The sequence below is a fragment of the Strongylocentrotus purpuratus genome, unplaced genomic scaffold (genome assembly GCF_000002235.5).
Source record: "Strongylocentrotus purpuratus isolate Spur 01 unplaced genomic scaffold, Spur_5.0 spur5_contig_853, whole genome shotgun sequence".
Classification (NCBI taxonomy): Eukaryota; Metazoa; Echinodermata; class Echinoidea; order Camarodonta; family Strongylocentrotidae; genus Strongylocentrotus; species Strongylocentrotus purpuratus.
In genome coordinates, this window is record NW_022145561.1 from 985,623 (window position 1) to 996,787 (window position 11,165).

An 11,165-nucleotide genomic window follows, 5' to 3' on the forward strand; every position below is an offset into this window, starting at 1 on the left:
ATTGTTGGCACTGCTATAATATATACATGAATCTCGGTTTGTAACCTTTCTTTAATTTTTGCCTTTTACTATTTTCATCCATTGTTTCCTCTCTTTTATTTTTTTAATTTGTTTTCTCCCCCAAATTCACAATTTCTTTGCTACATATTTTTAAATTTATTGATTTTCTAAGTATACTTTGTTCAAGATATATTGTAAAACAGCATTAATTTTGAGGAACTAATACTTCAACAAGCTCTGCTTCTGTTTCTCTGTACTCGTGGTATTACTGTTATATTTGTCGTTTCATTTGTATATTTTTTGTAATATACCTATTCATTGTATTATGTTTTGCATGAGAAATAAATCATTTGAATCACAAAAAGTCTTTTGTCAACTCTTTTTGTTGCTACGGCAAGCAGTCAGTGAAAACGAATTCGTTTAATAAAATTATGGAAATGCAAGCATTACTTTAACCAAACAGAACTTTGCTATTTTTGGCCAAATTGTTCCTGATTGAGCTAGGTGTCATGAAAATGAGCTTTCTAGGAATGTGATTTTCTCTTTGAAATTCAGATACCGTTCGCCAAATGACTTTTTGGTACCCTTTCTTCAAATTGTTTTTAATCACTAATTTGTGACATATGCATCATTATGGATTGTGTCTAATGAAAGAGGAGGATCTGAGCTTTACAAATATGTGTTATTTATTAATTAAAATTGCGATTAGGCCTAGGTTATGATAAAACATGGATAATGCTCGGTTTCGTTTCTTTCTTGGACACACTGTATAAGCAATAATAAGTTTAAACTTGACGAAATCTCTCTTCCATTTTCATACAATATCTACCCGCACTTAATTAGATGCAATTCCGTTCCTTGCAACTCTATCTGGTCATGCTAAATGAAAAGACGTTTTGTGTGTGCGTGTGTGTGTGTGTGGGGGGGGGGGGGGCTAGCCAACTTAAATTTGAACTTTCTCCAAGTTTATTCTCATGAAATTTCTACCACACGCACTAAGATGCAACGTGAACTGCTGTTTGAGTGATCTATACGTGGCAATTGAGTCTGAAAGTTCTACCACACAAAAATGATACCAAATGATTTGGGATAAAACACTCTGTCATAAGAAGAAGTATAATATAATAATGCTCATAGATGATCTTAAAAATAATAAGCAATTTTCTAGGTGTAAACTGTTTTTTTGACTCATACTGTAGTGTCTGAGTTGTATACATAAAATTGTATTAAAGGGCGCAGTGGCGTAGACAGGTTCGTACACCTGGGGGGGATGATTCAGGGGCGGATCTAGCTTTTTGCTAAGGGGGGGTTGACCTAAATAATGACGATGCGGAGCATCGTCCACGAGCCGCGAAGCGGCGAGCCGATTTTTTTTTGGGGTGTATATTTGAACCCCGTAAGTGATGTTTTCCTGGCATCTATTAACACAATGGAGACCATAAAAAGCAGTGCATGATAACGTCTTTTTAAATCAAGTAACAGTTAAATACACAGTTATATCCAGAGTTATTGTGTTTGGTTAAGTTACCAGATGAGTTGAATATCTTCTCACAATATTTGCACTTGAAAGGGTTTCTCTCCAGCGTGCGTTCTTTTTTCTTTCTTTTTTCCTTTTTTTTCTTCTTTTTCCCCCCCTTTTTTTTTGGGGGGGGGGCCGCCCAAGGGGGGGTTTAAACCCCCTAACCCCCCCCCCCCCGTAGATCCGCGCCTGTTTAATATTGTGGTTATCTTGTGGTTTCCAAATCACAAGATAACCACAAAATACTTGTAAGATTTTCTTTTTTTTACCGTCTGAATTGGCTTTCACCGTGTGAATGCGGCTAATAACAATAAACACAATTACAATAATGATGAGGATTATTATTATCATCATCATAATTATTATTATTATTAATATTATAATTGTTATCATTATTATTATTACTATTATTATCATCATTATGACTTATTAAGTAAGCCAATATCATTCCCCAAAACCTGGGGGGGATGATTGTACATGCCATCCCCCCCACCTTGTGAGGTGGGGGGGATGCATCCCCCTCATCCCCCCCCCCCCGTTGTCTACGCCCCTGAAAGGGCGTTGCAGGGAATTTGCACGGTGTAAGTATCAAAACTTGTCAAAGGGCCAAAAATGCTAAAGAAAAAAAAAATCATAATTGACAAGTTTCCTAACGTATGATGGGAAATATTCAATAATAGCAACATTACAGCCATTTTTCTTTTTCTTTTGAATTTTATGTTTTATTCAGCCTTGTTTTGCACAAAATGAGGTCTTCGATTATAGAGAAACCACACTACCACATGTCTTTTGATATGTAAGTTTGGACATATTATTTTGATAAACTCATCTTGCCGGTATACATAGGCCTATTTTGAGATAAGTTATATTGAGGGTTTACAATCCTTGATAGAGGTAATATTACTCTCAAAAGCAGTGGCGGATCCAGGGGGCGGGGCCCGGGGGGCCCGGCCCCCCCCCCCCTTGAGAAAAAAAATCATGCAAAATCACGCGATTTTTACCTTTTTGGGGGGTTGGCCCCCCCCCCCTGGCGCTCAAGGGGGGTGCAAATTTTAAAATTTTCGAGGACCAAAAAAAAAAAGTTGTGCTCATTACCCCCCCCCCCCCCCCCCCCCCCCCCCCCCCCCCCCCCCCCCCCCCCCCCCCCCCCCCCCCACTGAGCGACTTTTCGGCTGGCTGAGTCGTTGCGATTTTTTTTTGGGACTCCCAAAAAAAAAATTAAAAAATGTCCGCTTACCCCCCCCCCCCCCCCCCCATTTTCGGGAGCAAAAAAGAAAAAAAAGTTGGGCCCCCTCCCCTAAGAAATCCTGGATCCGCGCCTGCTCAAAAGAAAGATATAACAAATTTAGAATTTGCGAATTGAAAAATTGGCTTTAGGATATAAACTCCTTTTCCGTAGGATTGGAAGATCAAAAAAGAAAAAAAAAAGTTGGGCCCCCTCCCCTAAGAAATCCTGGACCCGCGCCTGCTCAAAAGAAAGATATAACAAATTTAGAATTTGCGAATTGAAAAATTGGCTTTAGGATATAAACTCCTTTTCCGTAGGATTGGAAGATGGCTACACCAGACTCTGGATATGGCGCCTTGCATTGACCACCATACCACCCCATACCACCGGCTAGATCAGAACAGTGGTATCTTGGCGGCTTCGGTGCGGCGCCATCGATCTGGCCGTGTCGTGCGGCTTGCATACTCATCTGAGGTCTTCCAGCGTGCGAGTTACCTCAGTGCAGGCCCCCGTCGAGTCCGTTGGTCCCTGGTCTGTCCTCGCATGGCCATACGGTAATTTTGTGTTGACATTTCTGATTTAGCTTTGACGTGTCCATCCATTGTGGAATCCATTTTCGGTGAGTGCTTAGCTAAATTATTAGAGTAACTTGCCAGATGCAAACAACTCAATAAAGCTAGGATTAGGAACTTTGGTTTTACTTCAGTAGTTGTTTTAATAATAGAAACATTTGGGGGCCTTGTTTTAATATAACAAACGAAGTTAGGCCTAGAGAGTCTATATCAGAATGAGGAAACAATTTGTTTTGCCCATTTGTTTTTGTGATGCCAACATGATGTTGAATATGTGGGGCAATGCTTAATAGTGGAAAAAAGCTGAAAAAGATAACTTTCCTCACTAATCTTTGCAATTGGAGGATCATCAAGTAAATGAGTAGTTGTGCATACAAATGGACAACTTATAGACTAGGTCTACTATAAGCATACCTTAGTAACCCAAACCAAACTATCAAATGAAAGCAAGAATTTTAGGCTCCAAATAACTGCAGTTGGAAAATTTATTGCCAAAATAATGTTAGGTTTAGACCTAAATCTATTGACTATTGTTGGCAATTTAACGCAATCTCAAATTTAACGTCAGACCTGATGTGCTGTATGGTACGTAGTGTGACCAAAGTTCGCTATCTCAAAAAGTCAATAAGATTTCGAAAATCTGATATCACTAATGGAAAGAGGAACATAAAATTACCCAGACTCCAGAGCTGAGATGAAATTTTCTTTGGAATTACCGGTAGGTGAAAAATTGTAAAAATATTGACAAAAGATCGGCAAATTTTGCAATTATTTGCGTCCGTTCTGAAAAATTATCAACTTACTGACAAGGGTCTGAAAATCTTTAATTTGAAAGCAGATTTCCTCAAAATTGTAAGTAAAAATAGTACCAACTGATTGTATAATATCTTGCCTTGCAAATTACCTTATTTTTGATGGATCACATTTTTTGATAACTCGATCAACTGTAAACCCCTGTGCGTGAAGTTACAGGGGTGTAGGTCTCGTTGTTTTTATGACTTTTTTAGATGCAGCGTGCACGCATGATCGGACATCAAATTTTTGGGTCGCGATATCTCTGAAATTAATCCTTTGACGATAAATTTCTAGCTGAACCAATGTGTAGTAAAAAAAACTTTGCCGTCCATTTGGTAATAATTGAAATAAATAAATTTGTGTAGAAAGTGAGAAATCGTAGATCAAATATCACATTTTGTAAAATGTCCATAAACTTTGGTCACCCCTTCATACAGCTGAAGAAAAAGTTATTAAAAAAAGAAGTTCTTGATTTTGGCTGATTTATCAAAAATCAATCTTTCAAAGGTAAGAAGAATTAAGAATAAGATAAGATGAATGCATAAATAGTGATAGCCAAAGTAATGTTAATATCAATTGGTACTATGAGTATGAATTTATTTTTGACATCTTCTCTAGAAAAAAGATTTCCTGACACTCCTGGTGGAGTCAGACTGGGCGTGCGCATGAAATGGTATTACAATACTATTGAAAATAATATTGCACATGAGCCTTGAATACGTCAGGATCTTGAATGTAAACTACTGTATAGGGTATATATGGATTGCGGTAAAAATTCCAGTCTGTAAATGTACTTTTTGAAAGAAATTAACATTTGAAGGAATTGTTGTTCAAACTAATTTCAGAAAGTCTTATTTTTAAATGCGATCTTATTTTTATGGTAATAAACAAGTAAAAGAGTGAAGCAGATGGTCTTGCACTGGAACAGAATCCTGCATGAGATTTAAAGAAGATGGTCTGTAGTAATCCTTCTCATTTCAGAAGTTTGATCCCACCAAGATCTTGCACCATGGAAGTAAAACTACTTTGCCTGCCGTCGTCATTCTTGACAAATTTGGCACTTTTTTTTTACTGCCTCAACTAGGGATATGAGGTTGTAGGAATATATGTTGTAGGTTGTATGGGAATCCTACACCAATGAAAAATATTCAAATGATTGTCTGAGAATGTTTTAATACACTAATCCAAATTGTCAGCCTACATTGTGCATTAAAGTTACATTGTGATATTTGTCATGTCTATTTGTTATTTCATCAACAATAACAAAATGCATAGAATGGATTTGTATCTCATTTTAGGAATGTTTTAATCTTTGCAGGACATCATGAGGGTAAAAGCCAAATGTGTTTTGCTGCTTGTCCTGCTCACAGTTTTGGGAATCACGCTGCTGTATAACTACCATGGTAAGTAACATTTATCTAGGAATTTACTTACTTTACTTACTTTACTTTACTTGACTTTACTTGACTTTACTTTAATACAAAATGTTGTAGGTCTAAGCCTGTTCATCAATAAAGGATTCTTCCATGGTTACTGCTATTTGTTGAGGGAGGAGATTGTGTGCTAACATGAACACCAGACGGACAACAGATCCAACAAAATAATACATTACCCCTAATAGCCAAGAATTGGTCGGTTGACTCCTTTTGGAGTTGGTTTAGCAGTGTGACCGAACTACAATGTACATGTACATGTATATTAACAACCACTCGTAGAGAGGCAAAATAAAACTTAGGACAATTTTTAAGTGACCATAGTAGTTCAGAATTTTCTTTGGGTCTAAATGAATCAGCTTTCCAACCTTAAATTGGCAACAGTAAATTGTTTTTTTTTTACACTCTTTCATTCTTGTACTTTAGCTGTAAAGCCTGTCTGTATGGTAGTTTAGTACTATTTTGATAGATCAAAAACTACAGATACCTAATGCATTTATTGACTTAGTTTGATGTGATATTTGTATGATGTTTACAGCTGCTGTGGATGAGGAGGTGCCTGGTGAACTGACGCGACGTGAGCGTCTTCTCCTACAGCAAGTGACCAGAGACCCCAACAGAGTCATCCATTACAACTACCCCATCACCAACGAAGCCAGCATTAGCAGGGAACCTATTGACATTAGTGTAGAGATGCCAGCATGGCAGGTACGTACACGACAGAGTACACTCTATTACATATTTCCAAAGTTCCTTGTACTTTCGGACTGAGGAAGAATTTTCAAAATGATTTGATATGAACATTCAAACGTGTAAAGCATGACGATCAAGGTTCTGAATAAGCAAAGGAATCATGAAATTACCATTTTGAAGTATTGCAAGCAAGCTTCCTGATGGGCGTAAAAGCTAAATTCACTCAGTCGTGCGATGGTCTAGGATTTGCCACCAATTTCAGCCATTACCTTCGCTAGCAGATTTAAGATCCACCAAAAGTTCTATATTTTCTTGATCCTATCATGATACGGAACCTAAGTAAATTTGTTTATTTTTTTGAAAGTCAAATTGCATTTGGATCCCGTAGTTTGCTGCAGGCGTAAGGGCTTAAAGGTACTACGTCCCTTTTTCAGCCAACCTCAAATGCTGTAGAACTTAGCAGGAATTATGAATATGTCATGTATGTCCTATCTGTTAAATTTAAACGTTTGTAGTGTCCTCATATTCAAATTATGCAAGGAAACCCGTTTACTTGGTAGACTTCACTGTCAGACACTTGAGTGAATGACTGGCTTTTTTTCTTCTTTGGTAATAACATACATGAAAAGAGTTGTAAAGGGTACATGAGCATTTGTCTACATCAATAACCCACTTCTTGTGATGGCCAAGATTAAACTGATTGAATCTTTGCGCAGCATAAAACGTATGACCATTCGGTACAATTGTCTGAAAATCAAGACTATTACTTTTGGGCTCTATAGCCCTAAAGTCGATTTGACAACTAATAGTCATTATTTTCCCACTTGAAGACATTTTCAAGCCCCACCCTTTTTAGGAAAGTTCTAAATTAGTATTATCTTTCAAATGCAGTTGGAATTTAACTTTTTCATTTTTTTGGCCTGCAAATGGGACATAGTACCTTTAAACCCGGCTCAAAAGTAAAATGAGTTGCACATAAATACACTCCATGTATTTTCTTTTCCTAAATACTCTTCCCCAGGAGGTTGATAAGCACATTGTGGTGGTAACAGGCTTCAGTCAGAAGAAGGCCTACGTAGGTCTAGGCTTGATCGCCTCTGTTCAAGCTCACATGCCAGTCAAGAAAATTATTGTCTACAACTTAGGAGTCCATCCCAAGATAGTCAAGCAGGTAAGATATCATCTCCAATGTACTTCATCAGGTGTAGATTCATGAGGAGGGGGGGGGGGGGGGAAGAGCACAACTTGTACTCCCCTCTTTAGCTTATAGTCTAAAAGTCTACTTGCACATTGTGATACCATTTTTGTCACTTGTCTGAGATTTTATCCAATAACAGGCACAGGTCTGCAAATGTGAGACTCGTTTTAGAGGTCCAGAGGTTTTTAGGACTTGTGCCCCCTCTGTCTGTATGATCGAGGGTCCTGGATAAGCCCCTAGCTGCACTTCATTGCTTGTCAATGTTTGTGATTTTCACCAAGACTGATTCAATTTGTTATCGCTTTAATGATTCCAATATTTCACGATAGTCATTATTCAATTGTTCTTTCAAGTTTTTCTAATAACTTGTAGACAGTTTCTTTCATAATGAAATCACATGATCTAACCTCAACTGTACCTTAAGATATATAGCTCTTTAGAAATTTGTTCAATGATAGGTTAAATTGTTCCCAGAAGGTTTAAACCATCCTCATTAATTTTAATCAGTCATTCATTATCAAAGGTTATTTTTCTCTCCCCTCCCCTTGTCTTCGTCATCTCTGTAAATAAATTGACCTTTTGATTTGTCTCGTGACCTTTTGATTGCCTCTGATTACCCTCATGACCTTTTGATTGACCTCATGACTTTGATAAACCTCATGACCTTTTGATTGACCTAATAACCTTTTGGTTGACCTCATAACCTTTTGGTTGACCTCATGACCTTTGATAAACCTCATGACCCTTTGATTGACCTAATGACGTTTTGATTGACCTTCCTCACCAGATGGAGCAGATGTGCAACGTGGAGGTGAGGCGGTTCAATTTCACCAACTACCCCAAGCATGCTGCTAAGATTGATAACAAGGCCTGGAAGATATTTGCTCTCAGGGTGAGATATAACTTTTTCAACAATTTTGTACCATAGATGGCAAATCAGACCATTAGAAAACAAAATCCTGTTTGGCTTTAGCCTTTAAAATGTACATGACCCAATGTGTGGTACAAATAATGCACTGTTCTTGGTATGAAAATGTTCACTGTTCAGTTCTATTATTGATGTGTATGATGCATCGTTTAGATCCTAAGATCAATGACAGATTCTAATCCGAAAGCCACCAACCCTTGCAGATGCTTATTTGTGCGTGCGTGCGTGAGCTTACATTTACATCTGCGTAATTGATTGCAACACATTGCTACAAATGTATGAAGTGTACATTTTTTTCAAAAAAATTCCCTCAAATCTCATTCGTCAAAATTGCTTTACAGTAGCTTGATGATTGTGCTTTTTCTTTGTTCCCTCATTTTGTATCCTCATGTTCTGTTTCTCCATTCTGTCCTAAACACATCAGTTATGTGGAAGTGGGGGTATTACACTAGTTGACACAGGGGCCCACCCATAAGGCACTGAAAATTAAACCTGCTGCAGGATATAAACTTGGTCTTAAAGGTAAAGACCAGTTTTGGAAACGCCCCCTCTCAAAAAATGAAATGGAAGCTCTTATTACCAATAATGTGATAGGATATGCTTGACTAATACGTGATGATACAAATTTTGCCTGGAAACCGCCTACTAATTGATATATTTGGTAAATTATCATATCTTTCCGGCCTGGATAGATATCGCGTAGATGATTCCAGAACCTTGCAGTACACACCAATCATTGTATGCTAGATGATCAACCTTTTTTGATCAATTCCACAACTTTTCTTTCACACTGCAATCGCATGACCAGAACTGGTCTATACCTTTAAATCAATCCTATTTAGACCAAGTTCTAAGGTTTTCTTTGTCAGACATGTGTTTTTTTTCTTAAAGTGAATTAGTAGAATATGGACTATGTATATGCTTTTACTGAAGAACTGAAGAATGTTGAATATCACTCCTTTTTTAATCCATTTTTTCTCAGGAGGTTCTGATGGAGTATGGTGGATTCTTCTATGCAAGCCCTCAAGTTCGTTTCCGTGCTCCTATCAACTTCATCATCCCCTACATCCTCAAGCATGAGGGCATCATCGCCATAACCAACCCTCAGAACCTCAGTGTAGAGGTCACGCACCCTGACCTCTACGGTATCCTCCGTACCAGCCCCGCCCGGTTCACCAAGGCCCACCCCAACGCTTTCATCGCGTCAGAACACATGTGGCTTGCGCTCAACGGCTCGGTGCCGGAGACCAAGATATGGACGCCGCTCCTTGACTGCGCATCCAACTGGCGCTGCATTGGGCCTCATGGCTCGACGTGGGGTGACATCGAGCCCAATGTGAATGGTACAAAGGCCCACACGCATCGCTATGACATGTCGGCTCTCTCGCTGCTGCTGTATCGTAACTATTACGATTCGTGGCATAGCGATACCAGTATGAACGCTATCTTGAAACGGATCGCCGATGTGATCTATCATTTGGATCTTCACGACTACTTGTGGGCTCATTACTGCAATCCTCCAAAGAAAGAAATAGACTGCTCTATAGAGAGAAAACTTTGCTGAACTAATCGAAGTTAATTGAATATTTTTATACAGTTGAATTGATATTCTGCTGATTACCTAAGACATGCCTATCATTTCTAAGTCTTTCCTGAATGAAATAAATCATGAAATGAAACGCTAAATGTTGTGAATCTCTATATAAATTTTGTAATGAAATATCTTCAAATGTGAAAAAAAATTGCTTGATATTTTAGGGATAACTTTTCAGAATGTTTGGTAGCATTTTCTTGCAGTATTCAGTTCACAGGTGCTTTATCTCTGCTACTTTATGCACTACGCAAAATGTATTTCAGATATCCTAAATGACTAATGTAAAAGATGTTATTTTTCATTCCTTTGCAAACATGAATGATTAATTTAGATGTTATTGTATAATGGAGTTGGTCGTAGAATTTTGTAATTATATTTAAGGAGAAGTTAATGTATGACAGCTTATTCAATTTTCTGTTATTTATATTGTACCGGTATGTTACTTCTCTATATATATCTTGTGCTTTTGAAGGCCAGTTTTTCTTGTAGCTGCAATGTATCATTGCTAAGCTTGGCCTGTTAGTCTTTAATTTGTTCATTATCAACTAGCCTAATTGTAGCTCTGGATTTTTGTTTTTCTTTTATAGATGTTCAATGCAAAGTTGTGCTGAAGGGAGACTAGGGACAATCTATTCCTATTCATTGGTACTGTTCATGAGAATTGATAGCCATGCAGAGTGAGCTTTACATTTTCTTTGCAATGTTCTCTTCTCATACATATGCATTTCAAAGTTCTTGTTGTATTTATTCTAAGAATGTTTGTATGATGTAGAAGAAATGTATTCATTGTGTATTCATGTAGTTTTTATCAGTATTATAGAGTTTTTGATGATTATGCAGTATTAATTGAATGCCTTTTGTATCAGATTTTGTACATTCCAAATGCAATATTTTTATCAACATAGATTGTAATTATTTTTGTATTAATTATTTATAAGTGATTGATTTACTTATATTTCCTTTTTTTAAGATCTGAATGATTATTATGCTGATTCCATTGAATTAAAAGAATAGTGAATAGAACTTGAAGCTTTACACTTTTCATGTGCAAGTATGTAATGTATACTTAAAGATTTCAACAGCCAAGGGGAAGGGGTCGGGGTGGGGGGGGGGGGGGGTATATGGGCGTAGCATATAGCCCAGCCCGCCCTCCATACCATATGATCATGATGATTATAACTGATGATGATAATGATGATGGTGAT

At 37.6% G+C, this 11,165-nt stretch overlaps 1 protein-coding gene across 1 annotated transcript; it reads left to right on the forward strand.

The window, feature by feature from the left end:
- Positions 1-3,067: 3,067 nt before the first annotated feature.
- LOC105445447 lies at positions 3,068-10,989 on the forward strand. Its single transcript, XM_030995766.1, has 6 exons — positions 3,068-3,366; positions 5,433-5,517; positions 6,086-6,255; positions 7,262-7,411; positions 8,226-8,330; positions 9,349-10,989. The coding sequence occupies exons 2-6, from the start codon at positions 5,439-5,441 to the stop codon at positions 9,928-9,930; spliced, it is 1,086 nt and encodes a 361-aa protein (XP_030851626.1). The 5' UTR covers positions 3,068-3,366; positions 5,433-5,438; the 3' UTR covers positions 9,931-10,989.
- Positions 10,990-11,165: the final 176 nt, after the last annotated feature.

Bases quoted from the DNA above. Each gene is read 5' to 3' on its own strand.
- LOC105445447 (XM_030995766.1), top strand. From the start codon at position 5,439: ATGAGGGTAAAAGCCAAATGTGTTTTGCTGCTTGTCCTGCTCACAGTT. The intron at 5,518-6,085 runs GTAAGTAACATT...TGATGTTTACAG, and splicing joins GCTGCTGTATAACTACCATG to CTGCTGTGGATGAGGAGGTG. The intron at 8,331-9,348 runs GTGAGATATAAC...ATTTTTTCTCAG, and splicing joins GGAAGATATTTGCTCTCAGG to GAGGTTCTGATGGAGTATGG.